The 20,991-nt window shown below is 39.1% G+C and overlaps 1 protein-coding gene across 1 annotated transcript; it reads right to left on the minus strand.

Annotated features, from left to right (window-relative positions):
• Positions 1 to 1,953: 1,953 nt before the first annotated feature.
• On the minus strand, positions 1,954 to 19,637 carry RCN2 (reticulocalbin 2). The gene is made up of 7 exons (XM_007068365.4): positions 19,233 to 19,637; positions 18,775 to 18,880; positions 16,356 to 16,552; positions 10,069 to 10,182; positions 7,810 to 7,906; positions 6,178 to 6,320; positions 1,954 to 2,793 (listed from the first exon to the last, which is right to left on the minus strand). Exons 1-7 carry the CDS (start codon positions 19,368 to 19,370, stop codon positions 2,641 to 2,643), a joined length of 948 nt encoding a protein of 315 aa, XP_007068427.2. The 5' UTR covers positions 19,371 to 19,637; the 3' UTR covers positions 1,954 to 2,640.
• Between the last annotated feature and the right edge of the window lie 1,354 nt (positions 19,638 to 20,991).

Here is a 20,991-nt window from a genome sequence, read left to right on the forward strand (position 1 = left end):
ACCACATGCTAAAACCACCTCTGAGTGGCATGGATTGTTCTGAAAATCATTAATACTATTAACAAGCAAACTTAAGACAAAACAATGCATGCTTTTACTCAAGAATAAAGAGGAGGAGGACTGGGAGGAAAGAAAAACCCTAGGAAAGTACAACACAAGCAACAATAGTATGTTTGTAAGAGGGCTTTATTAAATATTCATAGAAAAAATTAAATATCTCTTTCAGCAGTTTAAGGTGCTTAGTTTTGCTATTACCCAAATAGCTGATTTTATTCTGTTGCTGACTCTAGTTTATGATGTAGAACAGTCAGCTGTTGAAGAGCCAAAAACCAAACAAGTACTTCTCTTAGAAATCATCTTTACTCGATTTTATTCCTGCTCCCAAATAAAACTTGGGGATTTTCAATATGCAGTTAACAACTGCATGTAGCTCTTAAATTAAACCATAGTGGCTGTCTATTGCATCAATCTTTGTGCAAAAAATGATGGTTTTGAGCTGTTACAGGTTGCTGCATCAAATTAATGTTCTGAAAAGTATATGTGCTGCATAAATTAACTCAGATCTGTTACATCAATGGAATAGGCCACACTATGCTGTGTTCCAAAATATAAATTTCATCATGAACATTTTCATGTGGGCATGTAGGTTTAGCAGAGAGAACTGAGTGATTATCAAGTGAATTTTTTTTTCTGAATACTAATTTAAAAAAAACACTCTGCAACTCAAGCTATATTTAAATAGAAGTTAAAAGGTATAACTAAAAAGTCAATAGACAGAGTTCATGATATTTCCAAGAAAAAGAAACAGTGTGTACGAGGATGGTCGAATTTTTTTTGTAGTTTATATATAATTTCCTTTAACACAGAGAGCAGCAGTTCTCAAACTGGGGTCAGCAAGTCATGTCTGGGGCCGCCGGCCCCGCTGATCAATTCCTCCCCTTCCTTCACAGTGCCTCCTGCATGCTGTGGAAGAGCTGTTCAGTGGCATGCAGGAGGCACTGAGAGGGTGGGGGAGGAGCAGGGACAAGGTGCACTCAGGGGAGGAAAGAGGCAGAGAAGAGGAGGGGTGGAAAGAGGTCGGGCCTTGGGGGCAAGGCCTGGTGCTGAGCAGAGTTTAAGCATCCCTGGGGAAAATTAGAAGCCAGCTTGCGGGGGTCTGTGACAAAATATAAATCAAAATGGGGATCCTTGGCTTGCTAAAGTTTGAGACCCGCTGACATAGAGCATGAAAATAAGGGAGTTTTTTTTATATAATGTATTTAGCAAATAAATTTTTTCCTTTAAAATTTTGTAATAATTAAAATTTTTCCACCACTCAGATTTAAAAGGCGTTTTAACATTTTTGGTACTTAGCCTTCAGCCTCAGTTTCAGATTACCACTGAAAGTGAAGGGTGCTCACATTCTAATACTATTCATGGGCTATTTCACCCCACCAAAATAAGGTATTAGATTATTACTCTAAAAATATTAGTGATATGATTGCAGAATCAGTGCTTTCTTTCCAGTTTATTTTAGCCCAACATTCCATTTTTATAAAAAAACATTATTCCATTCCATAATTCCAGGTTTTGTTCAGAAAAATCTCAAATGCATGGCTCTTCTTGAATCTTCTGTCAAGTTCAAATGACGTATTCAGTCTATAATGGCTGAGGATGCTACTTGATTTCATGGGTGGAATTCCACTATGTTGAAGATAACCCCTTATTTCTCCTATTATGTTAACTATATCATATTTTTCTTAACTGGCACAGAAAAAAAGGAACAGAGCATCACTGGATGTACAACAGATATAGGAATACCACAGTTTTCATTGGCAATACTGTAAATGGATAAATGTTAATGTCTCATTAGATGGGGCACCTCTCTTATTATCCCTTAATAAATATACTACAGTAGTTGCTTTAGGTGATCAGAGATTAGGAATAAGTTTAGAAAAGAAATATAGAAAGATGGATCATTTAACTGTTTTAATCTGACAAACAAAGAGGGTTCTGACACTGAAATACTACATGTACCTCTAATGATGTAGAATTATACATTAAAAATAATTACTATCTGTACAGATGCAAAAATATAAGGTTTTATATCATACAATTAACCTGCTATAGAAATCATTTAAAAATAAGCAGAAACCTCTTGAACAATTGAGGTATTAATCCTTTTGAATGTTCCTCCAAGGGTATTAAATAAAACATCTTTAATAGTGAACCTAAACATTGCTCCTTCCGCCCCCCCCAATTTCTGAAAAACGTTAACTACCTAATTAAATGATTAGTAATTTTTGCTTATCTCACACATTTTGCCTTTTTTCAGAATCAGACTCTTCAAGTACGGTAGTACAACTCATTTCACAATACAGTACTAAACATATAGATTATTTAAGAATGTTTTTACTTTTTCAGATGCCAAAAATGCTAATGCTGCAATTCGAGGAATACTAAATATTTCAGACTAGTTCTGAAGGCTGAAAAGGTCTATGAAAACTTGCAAAAGTACTTAAGTAATTAAATTTAGAATGCAAAACACTTACACAAACACTAGTATATTATAATCACACAAAGTAAAACTTAAAATGCAGCTTATAAATTTGAGTACCCTAAAGAAAAACTCCAGAGGCAGCAAGATCACAAATGAGTAAACTAAAGTTCTTGATGGTAGAAACGTTCATCATGGAGCTGCCTGCCATAATCTGTTGCTTCACTTGTAAGGAACAAATCCTGGTTCTCAAGAATCTCTGCTGCAGAGAGCTTTTTATCATCATTCAAATCCATTTCTTCAATCAGATGAAGAGCCTTTAAAATAAATGGAACAAAATGTGTTTTGTCCAGTAAGTTGACACTTTCATTTATGAATATGCTTTTAGCACTGATTTCTCCAATTCCTACCATTATTTTAAAAGGGACTGTTGTAACACAAAATGTCTGTCACCTTTGAACCAAAGATCAACTCCCTTTGTATGTTTAAGGCACTGTCATTTCCCCCTCAATAGTCGAAACTGCACATTTAGAATATGGGTTTGTTTTCTCACAGTTCTTCTTCTGTCTTGTAGCAAAGTGATAATGCTGAATGTCTAGCCTCACTCAATTCTACAGCAATTTACCAATATCAAACAGGATAAAGCAGAAGAAGATAGTATTAAAACAAATCTCCACAAGCAGCAAAAGACAATGAAGAATCTTACTGGAAGAGCAAGTTCTTGTTTATTCCCCTGGTCAATGTGTGTTACACATTCACCTTTTTGCCAGATCCAGAGAACAAGTCTGTTTCATCTCCCAACCACAGTGCTTCAGCTCAGTCTATCGGCAATTTTACTTTTACCTCTGGAGGTCCCCAGTGTGCTGATTAAAATGGCCACCATCACATAAGTGGGGCCTCATCCAGGATTTGAACTCCTGTGATGCTTGTAATGAACTTGCAGAGGAAGTATATAATCCACTGGTCAGCACATGTCAAATGTCCACCTCTGTGCCTGATCCACACAAGATGCACAGCTGTTACAACTCTCAGCTACAGAGCCTGGCTCTTTAGGTCAAGCTGTAGATACCCCTGTTTTCAGCTCTGGACATCCCTAATTTGCTGGTCACACTTGCATATTTTCTTTTTTAATTCTGACCTAGTTTATGGTTTGGATAAGAAAGTTAAAAATCTGAGTCAAATATTTCTCCAGTATTTGAAGATGGCTAGTTTAAAATATCTGAGGTACAGAGCTGCAGCTGAATATTCTTTATATATTTATGATCAGTTTAAAAAAAAAAACTTTGAATTTCAAAATATATGAAGAGATTCGACCATTACACAGAAACTTTCCCATTAAAGACATAGAACACTTGCCTTCTAAAAGAAAATACTTTTACCTTCAGTCTTGGACGTGGGGAAATAACAGTTAATTAAGCTGTATCTGTCCAAGTGATATGTATACACAAGAGCTTCAACCTTGGATAATGTCACTCCCCCCCCCCCACCACAAGGCCAAAGAAAAAATCTTGATTTTCAAAAATGTTTGAGATAGCCAGGTTAAAGAAAAACAAAACAAAAACCAAACAAACAACCATGTGCTCAGAAAGTACAGTAGATAGTTTGCAGACAGTTCACAATCCTACAACTCATTCATTTGAACAGTACAAAAGCAAGTAAGTTCAGTAAGTTCAGCAGTAAGATAAAAAAAGTTGAAGAGGCATAGCTTGCTATGGGTTTTAAGCAGATCTCACTCAAGACAAGTGAGTTCTGTTTAAAAGCAAAACAAGTTACATTATGTGTCTCCAAGACAAAAATTTATAACCTAGCACAGCAGTCTTCTCTGCTCCTGTCACTTCTTGGGAATGTAGTATCTATTCTTGATGGGTAGGTACTGGAGCAAAGGTTTAAGAATATTAGATGGTTTTCAAGCTGCAGGTCTTACAATATCTACACACATTGGTAAATTAAGGAGAAAGGCATACTATCCCTGGTTTTATTGGTTTGTCTCAACCGACAAACTGTTTTTTGGGGTTATGTAGCTACTAGATTAAATACAAAATCACAAAGGATTTGAGAAAGAGAAATAGTAAAGTCAGCCAAAAATATTTTAAAAAATTAATGACAATGCAGGGACCAAGAGTAGCATTCTACTAAAGCAAAAGATTGAACTGTTCGTCTAAGGGGAATGAATGCGTGGGATTTTGGTAATCTAGTGGTCAAGCAACAAGAAGTCACTTGCAAATATCAAGCTGCAACTGCAAAACAACTTTCAAACTGCATCCAATGACTCATTCAGTGTCACCGTCTCTCTAGCCTGAAGGCTCTAGATTGAGCCCTTGGTACTGGAAAAGAAGGCAGGTACCATGGTACAAACAATGTACTGAAATCCTTCTCAGGATGGAGCCTGGAAAATTAAGCTGTCAGCTTAAAAAAAAAATAATAATAATCAACTGGATAAGCAAAGAATTACTGAAAAGTTACAAGACCACCCAGGATTTAAAGAAACTACACAGAAAGAGACACAAAGCCAGTTATTCAGCAAGAATAATATGATCCTTGAAGAAAGAATGGAGCAGCCTGAAAAAAATCAGATTTGGGCAAGAAATATCAGGATATTGGGGTTCCTGCTGACAAAGATTGATTGGACTTTTATCTTTGAAGAAATGTTATTTCAATCATTTTGCAACTTAACCTCAAAAAAGGCCCGACACATTGACAGCAAATACTGGGCTCCTGGCCAAGTTTTTTTTCTGGTGACAATACAACAAAGATGTTAAGAGGTGGCTTCAGTAACCATGCTTTCCAACACAGAGAAGGTGCTACGCTTTCTGACACAGACCATGCTATCTGTCTCGGAGGCAAGAACAAAAGAAGATCTAAATGTGAAGGGGGAAAAACACGTTCTTCCCTCCAATCTGAAATGTCAAACGATCTGATGCAGTAAAAAGAAGGAATAGTTGAATAATCAATATAAAGTTATTGGGGAGAAAAGGGAGAGTGAGGACTGTTTACCAAAACAAACAATTTGGTTTTGGGACATTAAGTGCTTCAGTTGTCTGCAGGAAAAAAATCAGAGGAAGGAAAAACAGCTAGACGAAAAATCCATTTAAACTCCTTATAGCACATTACACCTAATTCAACTGATTTATTATTTTAAACTTGGATTATGGTATACTTGGGTTCTGTTTTTTGGTTTTATGTACATAGGTTTCTATTACCCAAGACACAAATGGTAGCAACTTATTTGGCTAGATAAAGGGTAACAAGTTCTATCAGAAGAAGGCATGTTACGGCTTCTGTATTAATATTTAATTGATTCATGTTATCCATCTAGTACTTTGGAAAAATTTATCATGATTTTGCTAAAAATACTGTTATCTTCCATCAATTCAGACCGACTATTTACCTTTGAGAAATGCCACTGTATTAATTTTATATTCTGACCAGCATTCATATAGTCCATAGGAATTCCAACTGCTGCACTATGCAACATTTTTGTAACAATCGTCATTCTTTGTTAAGGTGAAAGTCATAATTTTATAAGAACTTTATGAAAAGCGTTATTAGATGCTCTTTGGTTACTAAGATGTAAAATATACTTTTTTTTGTACAACAGACTAAATTAACGCAGCATATATTTGGTCATTTTACACAGTAGCACAATATTTTCAAGAAATTTCATTAAGTCTAAACAAAAGCCATGAACTCAAACCTCATACCTCCTCTTGTGCAATACCCTGATTATTAGGTACTACCCAAGTCAGCAGTTCTTGAGGGTTGAGTTTTCCATCATTATCCTTGTCATAATCATTCACAAATCGATCCTTCTCGACAAGTATCCATTCTGGATCTTCATTTGCAGCTAAATAAAAAGTATTTTTCGAACTTAAGACCATTCAATATCTTTGAGATTGTTTTCACCTCTTTTCTATCGCAAAAATTGACTAGGTTTAAGATTAAGCAATGTCACTACAGCAAGCATTACATATCATTGTCATTGAATTAAATCAACAAAACAGTTTCCTATAAAGACACTCCCCGAGTTACGCAATCGTTCTGTTCAGGAAAGCCTTGCGTAACTTGAATTTTGCATAACTCGGAAATGTATACCCATACGATACGCAAAAATTTCCAAGACTCAAAACTCATATTTCTGGCTTATGGAACTTTTTCCGTAAGTGTGAATTTGCGTAAGTCAGATCTTGCATAACCTGGGGAGCATCTGTAGATGTAAACAGAATTAAAAACAAAGCTTACAGTAATGGAACTTTCAGGTTGCAACCTTAAAATTAAAGTCGAGAAATGTAATGAAGGATACAATCAACTCAATCATCACACTTTGAAACAAAAGTGTTTTACTTAAAATTGTAACACTGCTTAATCTAACTGAAATAGATTAAGCATTTCTGAAATAGATTTGTGTATTTGGCAATTATTTTACACATTTCTCTGCCTCTTCAATAAAATTTATTTTAAAGAGTAACCATTTGTTAGACAATTTTTTCCTGGTAACAAATTTTATAGTGAACCATTAGCTGACACCTTATGAAACCTCATCAAAAGAAGCTGACATCATACAGAACACTGAAAAAATAATCAATTCAGAAACAGATATGTTTCCACTGTATATAAGGCATGGGTGAGGTCTCTTTCCTTTTTCCTCATTAAAAAGAATGTCTGTATGCAAACAGACTCTTGTTTGAGCTCAGCGGCCCCTGCTGTTGAAGTCAAACTTGCATCATAACTGGATGCTGCAGAAATGGACTCTTCAGGTGGGGCAGGCTATAATTATGAAATGATCAATGGGTTGCCTACCTACTTAATATCAATCATCTGGCAGAGTTTAAGTTTTGCTTGAAAACTAGCCATTAAAAAAAAAAAAAAAAAAGTTCCCGGTACTAATAGCTGCTTCGGAGTCATCCCTGACAATTTGTGGTTTTATAACCACATTTTTTGTTTGTTTGTTTTTTTAAAGTGTTTTTCTCCTCCCTGTTGTAGCGTGAAAGCATCAAAAATGCCTCCCTCACCCTATAACTTCAGAGGTGGAGAGGCTTTGTCTCAGACTACAAGGAAAGGAAGCCCCTTTAAGGATTCCAAGCACACCCCTCCTCTTTCCTCAGGGGCCTGGGAAAGGGGTGTAGCAAGGGATGGGAGGGGAGAGAAGAATTCCTAGCTGACTGACTGGATTCACTAGCCCCTGTGCACCTAAATGGCATAAGCCTCTTCCTCTGCACCCAGGAGCTTGGGGAATGTTCTTTGGTTAGGAGTTTAAAAACCAAAACAGCCACCATGCCTTAGAAGGCACAAAGAAGCCTCTGTTCATTACGCCCCCACCCCTGTATTTTACTTACTTGGATCTCTTCTGTAGTCACCAAGGAACTCTTCCAGGCTCACAAGTCCATCACCATTTTTATCATGTTCTTCTAAAGCCTCCTGAATGACAAATTCCTTTTGCGTGCATATGTATATGTGACAGAAACATTAGTTGGTAAAAACTTAACATTAAGAAAAACAGCAATATGTCGTTCTATAGGACTAAAAGAATGCATCCCATATTCTAAACACTTATTGGTTTCAAACAAATTTCTCTTTCAGTGTAGAATAGTGCAACAATTAAACAGTCACAAGTCCAGTCTTGGAGGGAAATAAGTCCACACTGCATATTCATTTGACTTTTAATGCAGTCACATTTTACTGAAATCAAATCCGAAAGGGATGCTTGGATTTGGAATCCTGGAATTGAATTCAAGACAATAAATATGTATATGAAATATAAATTTAAAAGGGGCACTGCCACCTATTTGAACAAAATGGATCACTTTTCTCTATTGCTTCCAATTTGGTAAATACATTTTGATAGTAAAATTATTAGCGAAACTTTTTAAAAATTATCTGCCTTTGACACTATATTTTCCAATGGAGTTAAAGCCAATGTGCCTGCTTGTCTAGTTTTACCATGCCTTGTTTTTTCACCAATATCACCAGTCATGTCACACAAACTGATGCCAGGTTTGCTTTGTGCTCCCTCTGGTGGCTGGCTCTGCAGCAGCAAAGAACTAAATATTACAGCTTCTATAGAGGAAAGAAGCTATTTCTTTTCAATTTCTTGGCAAGAAAGTACCAAAACAAAATCCCTAGCATATTTAGACTAAAAAAAATTATAGACCTCAGATTATAAAGATGTACCCATTTAAAAATCATACTTGTGAGTGAAAATGTTTCATCTATCTTTATAACTTCTTAAAATTACTATAACTGAAAGATTAGGATTTTTTTTCATTTTATTCAAAATCCTCTCAAAAGAAAGTAAGTATTTCACTGTTATGTGTGCATAGCCAGTTTTACTGTTTGTATGAATCTTTCATACAGCACTAAGAGAAAGGAAAATATTTTTTAAAAATAGGAAAATTTGATTGTGAAACCACAAAAGTTAGCATGGAGATACAGGAGCTAGTGTGGTAGCTGAAACTTTTAAACTCTTTGAAACTGGTAAGAATTCAACTTGACAAGATCTCTTTAAAAGTAGATCAAAATTAACTTAAAGAATTTAAGTAACTTTTTAAACAAAAGCATCAAACGTACATAAGCAGCTGAAATGCATCCTTCATCTTGAAACTAAGAATTCACTTCTAATTGAAAACTGTTTTACCAGGCTAGGAAATCTCACATTCTCACTCAGGCCAGTCATCCAAACCTAATCAATTCAAGTGAATGAAATTAACGTACTACTTGGTCATCTACGTTTAGAACTCTTAGGACTTTCCAGAGAAGTTGATACTAGTACGGACCTGTACTAGCTTATTTTGAATCTCTGGTTCTATCCCAGATGCTATGTTCACCTACAGTCTGCTAGTGTTAGTGATGATGATCATAAAATTGATGAACAAATGCAAATAACTAAACTCCATAATAAATATATATATAGTGCATAAATAAGTAGGGCTTAATTTTAAGACTCTTTGTGGCTACAAAATAAAATTGGGACAGCTCTATTGAATTGGACTGAGCATATCTTTTGACAAGTGACGGAACAATTTTTCCCAGCCTGGCTGGTGCATATAACAATGCAAGCTGAAACAGTTTCTGCTACACTTGCATGCAGACTCATTTTAAAAAACAACACAGTAATTTATGCCCTCTCATCTCAGCTAGCATCAAACCTGAAGGTTTATCTGTAGTCAGAAAAGTGACTTTCTGCATCCCTTTTAGAGGGCTGAGTATTCCCTTCACTTAATCCTTTCCCATGCCAAAGGCTTCTTCTTAAGATGAGCTACATCTTTCTGATGGGGACTCTTTTCCAAGTTAGACCTGACTCCCCCATCATAAACAGAACACTCTACAGCACTATTCCCAACCTAAGGGGAGAATCATCTAAACCCAAGTCTTGTATGACAATTTAAAGCACCTCCACTACTCTACTGGGTAGACTCCTGAACCCCAAGACTAAGGACTAAGACATTTGCACATCATATACGTATGTTCTTCAAGAGAAAGGAATAGTAGTTGTTCAGAAGCAAGTTTTCCAAAGTTCGTTGGGCTAAAGACACCATTAAAAGGTGCAGCCTCGATCCATATTAACCTTTAGAACAAATGTTTTCCCTAAGTCTTACCGTCATATACTCAGCTTCTTCGGGATGCTCAAAAGCAATAAATTCATTCAGATTCAGACCAGGAACTTCATCTCTATTGGCTTTTTCAAACCGCTTCTTGTCCTTTAAATGAAGCTTAAAAAAAAGTTTTCAGAAAATAGACCTGATTAGATCACTTAATGAAGCAGAACAATGGACATCTACAGTAACTGGTTTACAGCTAGAAAACACTGTATTACTTTGTTTCACATATGGGTATAACAGAACCTGTTATGTCTACACTCACATAGCTCATGCAGAGGTAGAAGAGCAGTGCTCTTCGTTAAGGTAATTTATTACAAGAAGTGTGCATATGGAAATCTGCCACTTTTAGACTCCAAAGGAAGACCTTTAAAACAGGTTCCTGGCCCAGGCCTCAAATGAAAGAGAGGCAGCGTGACCAGACCAAGCAGCAGGTGTATTCTTCACACACATTACTCCTCCAAAATTCACCAATACAACCACAAGCACTAATCCAGATCATGGCTAGCTGCATAAATTGAGCCCGAAACTACCGAGGGTAGTACAATAATTATGGTAACCATTACAATGTCAGAACTTTCCCTTTAAAACTTTTCACCCTATGCACCTGATTCTCATTTACACCAAGGCCCCTTCACACTTCTCTGGCAACGTAAAGGAGTCTTAAAGAAGGTATAAGTGTAAAGAACTTATCTGTCAGAGGGGTATATGGATTCTTTAATGCAAGGAAGAATCAGGCATAGTGCTTCTGCACATAGTTCTAATGGAAAGAGTGAATTCTCCAATCTGTTGTGTGATTAGTGTACACTTTAAAAAAAAAAATTTTATTATGCAGTATGTGCAAGTGGGTTAGTATGAGAACCTTTCATATTTCCTGACTTTGTGGTTGGTTTGTTTTTGCATTTAATAGTGAACAGTCTCATAAGCCAATTCCAGTTTGTGTTTGTTTTTTTGGAGAGGAAAGTATAATAAGGAAAAGCCCAGTGTGTCTATAACTGATCCACTCAAGTCTGTTTGAGGGTTAATCAATGCTTGTAAAGTATTTTTTGATCCCAGGATGAAAGGGGTTATTAAACAGGTGCAATTAATTAATTTTTATCCATTTCAGATTAATAGTCACAGTATATAGGGATAAGTAAGCCTAGATCAGCAAGCTATCAGAGGTCACAAATACATTAAATATAATCATGCTTACTAAAGAGGAAGAGAAATTAATTCCTTGCTTATATCCCTCATTTGCTGGCACGTCTCTAAATGAAGTTAGGCTAACCTAGAGCAACAAGGCATGACATTCATAGCAAAGTAAGAAAAGAAGATAGTACAGAAGATTTAAAATCCTATATAATTATTTCTGCAACATATAGTTATTTTAACCAATGAAATGTTGATCTTAGCTATGGGTTAAATATTAAAACAACTCCGAGTACTGATTACATGAGACAGTACACTTAGAAAATCTATTTGAGGAGTGGAAAACAAGACTGCCACCCTTTACTAGATTGATATTTTACTTTCTTTAGAATTAGCTATTAAATAAAAATGTAACTCCATAACAAAATAAAATTCTGAGTGGAGAAATAGGACAACTGCCCAAATCACAGTAAACATTTAAAACAATTACATTGACATATTGCAGTTGCATGGGAAAAGTGTGTGTGTGTGTGTGGGGGGGAACTAGTGGGAAACCAAGATACAAACAAAATATTAGAGTGGGGAATGATAAAACTTTATCTCCCTCAAAGTGTCATACAGTATTATATATATATATGCGCTGTTATATCTGACACTAATGGTCTATAATCTGGTTGACAGTTCCATTTGATAGAATTCTTCTTAATTTATTTAGAATGCAGTGTAGCTATGTGGTTAAGTGACCTTCAAAGTTATTCTGAGTTTGTTCACTTCCTCAGTGTATAAGAGCCATGGTCCAAGAAGATCTACTTTGGACTTGGCTGGCTTCTGTCAGCACCCCATGCACTCATGATTTTTAAATTAAAAAATAGTGGCTCTGACACCTCCTTTCCACCAAAAATCCCAAGATGAACTTACACACTCATATACTGCTGTTTTGGGAACAAACAATTTTGTTGTATGTGTTTATAAATAAGCAACTTGAATGGAAGCTGAGACTTTCCTATGGGTGATTCTTAATATATCTTTTTCACTCTCTCTTCTGCTATTGGTACATGAGGAAATACTTCAGAGAAGTTATTAATTAAAAGCAAATCTCATACTTGCACATGTGATATCACTAGGCTTGACAGAACTTGAATATTTTTTCTAATTTCAACAATACTGATTTTTGTTTTTAAGTTTTTTTTTATACAGATAAAGATTTTTATTTTTGCAGTTACTGGAAATTGAGGGGTGGGGTGGGGACGGGATAGGACAATGCTGATCCCAATCTCTGCAGGTGCAAAGTGCAGGGCACGTTAAGGTCTTGCTGAAGAAGAGCAGAGACCTGTGGCTTGGGCTACGAAGAGGACAAGTCCCCTGCTGCATGGGGACAGAGCCATTCAGCAGCAGGGTGGCTTCCCCTACAGTTAGGGGCTTGTCCTCTTTCTCTTTCTCTTCCTGACAGTCCTTCCTGGGGGGGGTCTCTGATACTGCACCCCATATTCTTCATAGTGATATTACAAGGATATAATTATAGCATAATTATATATTTTATGCAAGATAAGTCATGTGAGGTGTCATTGGAAAAGTTATGATTTGCAGACTGTTACTGTTGACTGGGGTTTGCTTTTTGTCAATTTAATTGTCAGCTGGAAAAAAAAATTGACTTTTACCAACATCTATTGGTTAAAAATCTAATACTGCCAAGCCTAGGTCTGACCAGCTAGAGTGTTAGGTACTACAGAAATAACATGACCAAGTTGCTGACTAAGTTTCAGGATGCTGAACAAATACCTTTTGAATGCCAGAGGTAATGGACTATCTGGAGAAAACGGACATAAAAAATTGGGGGTTTTCCCCCTACCTTAAAAAACAAACCAGCCAAAACAGTATTTCAGATATAAAGAATTTAGGCAAGTAGATAGCACTGACAACTTATCATTGGGTGTTTGAGGAAAGACATCTTGTCATGGAGAAAATAATCTGAAGTGCAGAATTAATTCAAAATTAAAATTATTCATTGAATCTAATACATAGGTACAAATTATCACAATTTAAAAATCTACTCCACACAAATTTGAGAATATACGGAACACTATGTAACGGATTATGTGGTTAGACAGAGGAGTCTAGTATGAATATAATCATATAAATTTACAATTTACCAGTTACCTAAATTCAACCATCTCTGAAGCAGATACTGAACAAGTTCATTAGTGCTGGAAATAATATACTGGTTAGGAAAAGGAGTAAGGAACAAGTCTGAGGGAATTTAGGTAAAACAAAATATCAGATATCAAAACTGGAATTTATTACAACACCCAGGGCTAACAACCTCACAAATGCTACCACAGGATATTTAATTACCTCAGGTGATGGGAGCCTCTCTCTCATCCAAAGACAAGACCTTCAAATGCCTAGGGTTATCTGTGGAAATGTCTTATCCAACTAGCCGAACCCAGTTTACGAGATATGACAAGATCATAGCTTCACATGGTACAGCGGACAGTAAAATCAGGAATCAGATTTTTCATGAAGGTATGATATTAGAACTAAACTGTAGGAAAGTGTCAATCTTCTACTTATTTCACAATGCACAGCAGTTAGGACAATGGAAACATCAGTAAATTAAACTTAAGAGAAACAGCTGCAGCAAGTAAAGCAACACCTTGCAGATGGGAAGGGAGGAGCTGAGTCCAGAATAGGGCTAATTCTTTCCTTGCTAACAGAGCCCGAAACCAGAATCTCCCCTTCTGGAGCATCAAGCACCATGAGGCATGGGGATTTGGGGAAGAGAGAAACTCCTGAGTGGAGCCAGCCCAAGACTCAGAGCTTGGCTACACTTGCGAGTTAGAGCGCATTAAAGCAGCCCTGGGTGCCCTAGCTCACTACCCGTCCACAGTGGCAAGGCACGTAGAGCGCTCTGACTCCACAGCTAGAGCGCTCCTGGTGCTCCACTTCAGCAAGAAGATTAACATTTGTTGTGCTTGGCTGAAACGCCTGGGTGTCAGTGTGAACGAGGCATTGCATTACTGCGCTCTGATCAGCCTCCGGAAATGTCCCATAATCCCTTTAAGTCAAGTGGCCACTCTTCTCATTGTTTTGGAATCACTGCAGGAATGCAGATATGCCATTTAAAAGCTCCCTTTCTGACAGCTGGCTGCTTATCGGCTCAGAGACAAAGCAACCATTACTATGGAATACTTGGTGGGGGGGGGGTGTCTGCTGCTGTCTGAACTTACAAGACAGCACGCTGACATGCTCTCAGCCCCCCCCCCCCAGAACCCACTCTCTCCTCCCACATACACACAACGCACTCCCTGTCACACCCCACCCCACCCCCATTTGAAAAGCATGTTGCAGCCACTTGCACGCTGGGATAGCTACCACAATGCACTGCTCTCTGTGGCCATTGCAAGAGCTGCTAATGTGGCCACGCCAGTGCGCTTGTAGCTGTCAGTGTGGACAGATTGCAGCGATTTCCCTACTGCGCTCTACAAAGGCTGGTTTAACTCAAAGCACTCTACATCTGCAAGTGTAGCCATGCCCCCTCCAAAAAGAAAAACATATCAAGGATAACATGACATTTGCAAACCATCACTCTGTTCCCATGTTACCTCTCTTTCCCAAACCATTTGTCTGTTGTCTATTATTCTGTTTGCACAGAGCCTAGCACAATGGGGCCACATTCTTGGTTGACCTCTAAGTGCTACTACAATACAAATAAAGAACAGATGGATATAGTACATAATTAGTATTGTACAGAAATGAAAAACAGTGGTCAAAACTTTGGGGGACCAGTTAAAAGTGTATTGCTTGTAGAAAGATTTTGAGTTGTATTTAAAAGGGAGAGGGAATCCATGAAGGTCCCACCAAATGCGGGAAATGAGGGAGGGGAGACTTACAGTTTAGATTTGGAAGAGCAGATGTTGGGAGAAATGGATAAAGCTGTGGCCCGGAAAGGTCTTGTAATCTAAAGGATTGTCCACACTAGGGAATTTTTCAGATTTCCCAGCCACAATGAGAACTGTAGTGTAGACAGGGCTTTGGCTGTTGCCACTTTTTAACACCATGCTATCTAACCTTGCTGGGAGCAAGTCTAATTAACACTTTGCAGTCAACAGTGTCAGCAGCCTTTCTGTACTACAGAGTCCCAACATTGTTTACAGCAGTTTAGCAGATTTATGGTGATATGAATTGGCTGAAGGGTACAACAGATCTACACTCTCTATCAGAATGCACCAAAGCAATAGGTGGTATAGGCCCGATTCAGGAAAGCACTTAAGCATCTGCTTAAGTACTTTACTGGACTGAAGCAATAATGAGCAATTCTCTGCTGAATAAATTAACAATGCAACAGATTTAGTCATTTTATTAGGTAGAACAGAAGTAAGCGCCTTGTTATAGATCTTGCTTCGGGACAAGGTCAGCAACTTTGACAAATTTCTATAGAAATAGCAAAGCAAAGGGGAGACATAATGTAGTGCGCACACACACACACACACACACACACACACCCCCATGATTTTATAAACTGGATTATTCATTTTTATAGCACCCATCACCATAATATCTAGGCCCTGGACAAGGTTCCCTTTGACAATATTTTGTATTTTTCCCCTTTAGCTCACTGGGCCAGGAGATACACTGAAGTGAATAGTATTCTCATAACATCAGGAAAGGATATGAACTCATAGTTTGGCTTATGCCCTAAACTCTAATTAATGGGGGCTAGGAAGAAACTTTTCCTATGAGCAGGTTATTCCATAGTTGCTTTTACAGATATCTTGTACCTTCCTCTGAAGCAGCTAGTACTGGCCACCATCAAAGACAGGATAGCGATTAGATGGGTCACTGGTGATCCAGTATATTTCCACCTTACATTGACAAGCGAGGCATCAACTGAAGTGTGGCTTCTAGGATTCCATTACCAATATATTAGTACCCTACTCAATTCTCAAATGTGGCTTGTTGTGTCATTCATTTTGTTGGCAGGAATGTCAATATTTTATTACCTTTTCACTATTCAGCTAGTCCAGGCAGCAGAAAATGTTCAGTCTGTTTACCAGCTGTGACTGTGTTTAACGATGTAACAAAATAAAATGACTAAAGAATCCAACACCGCTGCCATTTGCCTATGCTTTGTGAAAGCTGGTGCTGGAGTATCTTACCTGTCTAAATGATTCTTCTTCTTGATCTTCCAGGACAGTATTCTCATCAAAGTCAATTAGACGATCATACATTTGAATGTTGTACTCCTCCCAAGATACTAATCCATCACCATCTTTATCATATTCACCAAACTGTTGTTTAGCCTCTTGCGTAACATAATGCTTAAAAGATTGCTGGATCCATGAACTTAGCTCATCTGTGGAAATGCCACATAATGCAATGAAATCTTTATTTTAACCTTTTTTTAATTGAAAAAGCAATTACAGTAAATGTTGCATTTTCTACATTCCTAAACAGCATTAACAAGGTCTCTTCACATTCAAACAGTGGAAAATTTTACTTGTTAAAATAATCATATGCAATCACGTAAACAGGGCTTCAGTTGTGCCACAGAAATCTGCTTTCTATAGGATATTCCTGTTTTTCATGCCAGCCAAGAGAGAGAACCAACCAGCGCTAAAATCCTATGTTATTCCCATGTAGCAGTACTTTCTCCATTAATACTATTAGTAGCATGAAACTGATTACCATCATGATGCCTATTTCAAATTGTTTACAGGGCTAGAAAATAAATGAGGAACAGTATAGTTTAACCAAAATCTGTGGGTACAAAAGGCATACTGTGTAAAGACAACTTTCTGCAAAACAAAATTCAACCATTTTAAAAAGAATTCAATATACCAGATTTTTGCATTCTGAAAAGTGTGACAGGCACAAATTATAAATGAGTACAATACATACAGCTATATAAATCTATCAATATCCCCTAAAGTTAATTATCCAAAAGAAAATACTACCAAAGGATTTCCACTTAAAATGAGCCCCAACTAGGCCTTATAAATTTTGGAGTAGACATTAAGCTTCGTTTTTCAAGGAAATATAGCAATTAACAAAAACCCCACACCAAGATGTAGCCAATTGGCAAGTTCTCCCTCTTATACTTAGATGTCTTAACCACCCAATTAAAATGAATATTTCCCAAGATCATATTTTCAACAAATTAAAAACCCCAAAACGCATGCATGCGCATTTATGCACACACACCCTTCCTATTATTAGAAAAAGAATCTCTAGTCAAAGCCATTAAATTCCAGTGCAAGTCTGAAAAGTGACAAATGTAGTCTGAAATGGCACCTTTTTATTCAGATGATCTGCACTCCCACCGTTTCACAGCAGTCTCTTACGCTAAAATAAGTTTGTGTTACTTTATTCCTTTTAGCAATACAAAACTAATACAACTTACAGGGGGGCCCTCTGAAGTTAAGTTGCTCAGCCTTTGGCTTCAGCCCTGGATGGCAGGGCTCAGGGTCCCAGGCACCAGCCCTGTGTGGCACCCTCAGTCTCAGTGAGTCTAATGCCGGCCCTGCTTGGCGGACCCCAGGGACCCCCGGGACCTTTGTTGAGAACTGCTGCTGCAGAAGAAACTTAAGAAGGAATTGATTCTAACTCTCTCTCTCTTAGCTGTGTTTAGTAAGAAGGAGTAACAAGAGTAAAAAAGCAGAAACATCTTATTTTTGCACTGAAAGAATCAGATAGGATTCTGGATACATACAAGACAGTTACTTTGCAATCCAAAAGGAGTACCTGTGGCACCTTAGAGACTAACCAATTTATTTGAGCATAAGCTTTCGTGAGCTACAGCTCACTTCATCGGATGTATACTGTGGAAAATACGGAAGATGTTTGTTTTTATACACACAAATCATGAAAAAATGGGTGTTTATCACTACAAAAGGTTTTCTCTCCCCCCACCTCACTCTCCTGCTGGTAATAGCTTATGTAAAGTGATCACTCTCCTTACAAGAATACTGCACAGGCTCAAGGGAGACATGTTGTAGGGACTGACAAGTTTAGACACCTGGTAACTAAAGAACGGACCTTACCAATGGGGGCAGATAGAAAAGAAGTGGGGAGAATCCCAAGAGTGAAGACACCCTCTTTCACATCACACTCTCGCCAGTATTTGTTAGATATACATGCAGCTGCCCCCTTCTGGCAACTGAAAGTGAGACTCTCTCACACCAGAACTTTTTGATTGTATCTCTGCTACCTGTCCCTCCATCTCCACATTTTGAGTCTTCCTCTCCTGTTAACAGCTCCACTGCTTGCCTTTCCTGCTTCGTATAGCTTTCCAGAATAGCAGAGTGAAATCAACATGTCAACTTTAATGCTTAGCCACAGGAGAGTAGCAGTGAATTTGACCACTCACTTGTTACTACTATCTCTCTGCAATAGCTTCACAAAGCTATGAGCAGCAACAGAGACACACAACAGTGTCTGCAGACAAAGAAAGACACAGCTACACTACTAGGTTTGCAACTCAAGATTTTTAAGTATCACACTGCACTATTTTCTCATCCCTACCCACTGTGTACATGAGTTTTTTCCAGTGACACAAAATCTGTGTACAGCCCCTACCATCAGTAAGGAATCCATCGGAGTCCAAGTCAATTTTCTTTATGATGGCCTTCAGTCTCTTTTGCTGTTCTTCGGGACTGAGTTTAGCGTATTCCTCTGCTCCGTCCTTTGGAAGGAGAGAGAAAAAACAACAACAACAGAACTAACACACAAAAGTCTGTTACAGCCCTGCCACTTCTGAGCAGAGGGGCAGATTAAAATCTCTCTCCCCCCCCCCCCCCCAAAAAATAAATCACACAACAACCAGCATTAATTTAAAAAAAAAAGAGAGGGGGGGAGCTCTTAACGGGGTGGGTGTCATCTTTCAGTAGCGTTCAGAGCCTCCCGCCCTAGGAGACGGGCTGCTGCAGCTCTGGGAGTCATCGCCCGGCGCCCGCTGGCTGGGGACTGTGCGCCAAGAAGGGCAGGAAGCTCCGCGCTCACCAGTGCGGGTCTGAGGGGGCTCCCGGGCCGCTCACCTGGCCTCCGAGCAGCGCCTCCCGGTCGTAGTCGGCCCGGTGGTCGCCGTCCACGTAGTGCTGGTCGCTGGGTCCCCCGCACGCCGCGCGCAGCACCCCGAGCACCAGGCCCAGCCACAGCAGCGGCGGGGGCCGCATCGCGCCCGCGTCTCCGCCGAAGCAGGAGCAGAGCTGGCGGCGGCGGCGCTGCTGCCGTCCGCCCTGGCTGGCTGGCTCGACAGGCTGGGACCAGAAGGCTGGTGGGGGCCACCCGGCTGGCGGCTCGTTCGCTCGCTCTACGAAGACGCGGCTGCAGAGCCGGACACAGCGCCCCGCACCGGCTGCGAGCAGCCTCGGCAGGGAGAGAGGGGCTGTGAACGGAGCCGGGCTATAGCGGTGCCCAGCGACCCCAGGCCCCGCCTGGTTCAGAGTGACTTGGGTTCCGCCTCCCCCACCTACGCTGAGGGAGTCCGAGGAGTGCAGCGAGGAACAGACCTGCCGAGTCACAGCTCTCTAACCACAAGCCCCTACTCCCATGCTGAGCTGGGAAGAGAGGACCCAGGAGTCCTGATGCCCAGTCCCCTGTTCTAACCACTAGCCCACACTCAGCCTGGAACTGAACCCAAGAGTCCTGACTCTCCTGGGTTAGGCCCATGTCATTGCCACTCAAAATCCTCCTTCCCACCAGAACTCTTTAACTTACTATACCATTTAAAAGGGAAAAAATAAAATGATGTCCTGGACCCTGGGCTCACCGCCCCCACTCCCCCCGCATTGCCCCTGGCCCCCATTCCCTCCCCATTCCCCCCATCCATCTTGCCCATCGCCCTTGGCCCCCACTGTCTCCCTACCCACCTGCCTATCCAGGGCTTAATTTGTGCCCTGGTTTGCCAGGGCTGAATAAGTCTGCTGTGAAAATTGATATTTGTATGATTGTTAATATCATTTTTCACAGCCTCCCAGCTAGCTAGTAAGTCTGCTAAGAAGAATGATATTAACAAACGTACAAATATCAGTTTTCGCAGCAGCAGACTTACTAGGTAGCAAGTCTTTGAAAAAAAAAAGGCAACCAAAAGCAACAACAACAACAAAATACAAGGATGTGCAAAGCACCTTATTTGTGTTTCTATTCTGTTTAGGTCCAGTGAAGAATAGAGAACTGTACGTCATTTTTATTATTGAGTCTGCAATAAAACCCTATATAAATAAATTATAATGATTTGGACATATAGATGTGCATATTTATTTGTTTTCCCTAAAGTTAATTAAGTATTTTAAGAAAATTTGTCATAATGGCCACCAGCAAGAGTTGGTGGCCAGCAAGAGTTGGTGGCCGCACTTTGAGGCCACCAAAAATTTTATTGTGAGAACCCCAGAAGGTTTACTTAGTCCAGCCTCTTAAGGTTCCTTCCAGCCTTACAATTCTATGGTTCAAAGAAAAGGATAAGTCCTGTAACTGTTCATCACTGTTTCAGAAAACAAATTAAAACTTGGTCAGTTTCTGTACTGGTGCTGACCATAATTTGTCTTTTCACTTTCAGCAAAACTGTGTTCAGACTAATTGAGCTGTACCCGCTACTAACACCCAACAGCAACAAACCAAAGCATCTTTGCAGTATGTTTTAAGAGCTGTCAGGTGCACCACATACATTTCATGGTCCACAACTATTATAACAGATTTCCCAGATAACATTAATTCAGTGCAGATGTGTTATATGCAAGCTTATTTGCAATGTGGTCATGCATTGAGATGACCAAAGATAGGAAAAGGAGGAAATAT

The sequence above is a fragment of the Chelonia mydas genome, chromosome 10, assembly GCF_015237465.2.
Source record: "Chelonia mydas isolate rCheMyd1 chromosome 10, rCheMyd1.pri.v2, whole genome shotgun sequence".
Lineage (NCBI taxonomy): Eukaryota > Metazoa > Chordata > Testudines > Cheloniidae > Chelonia > Chelonia mydas.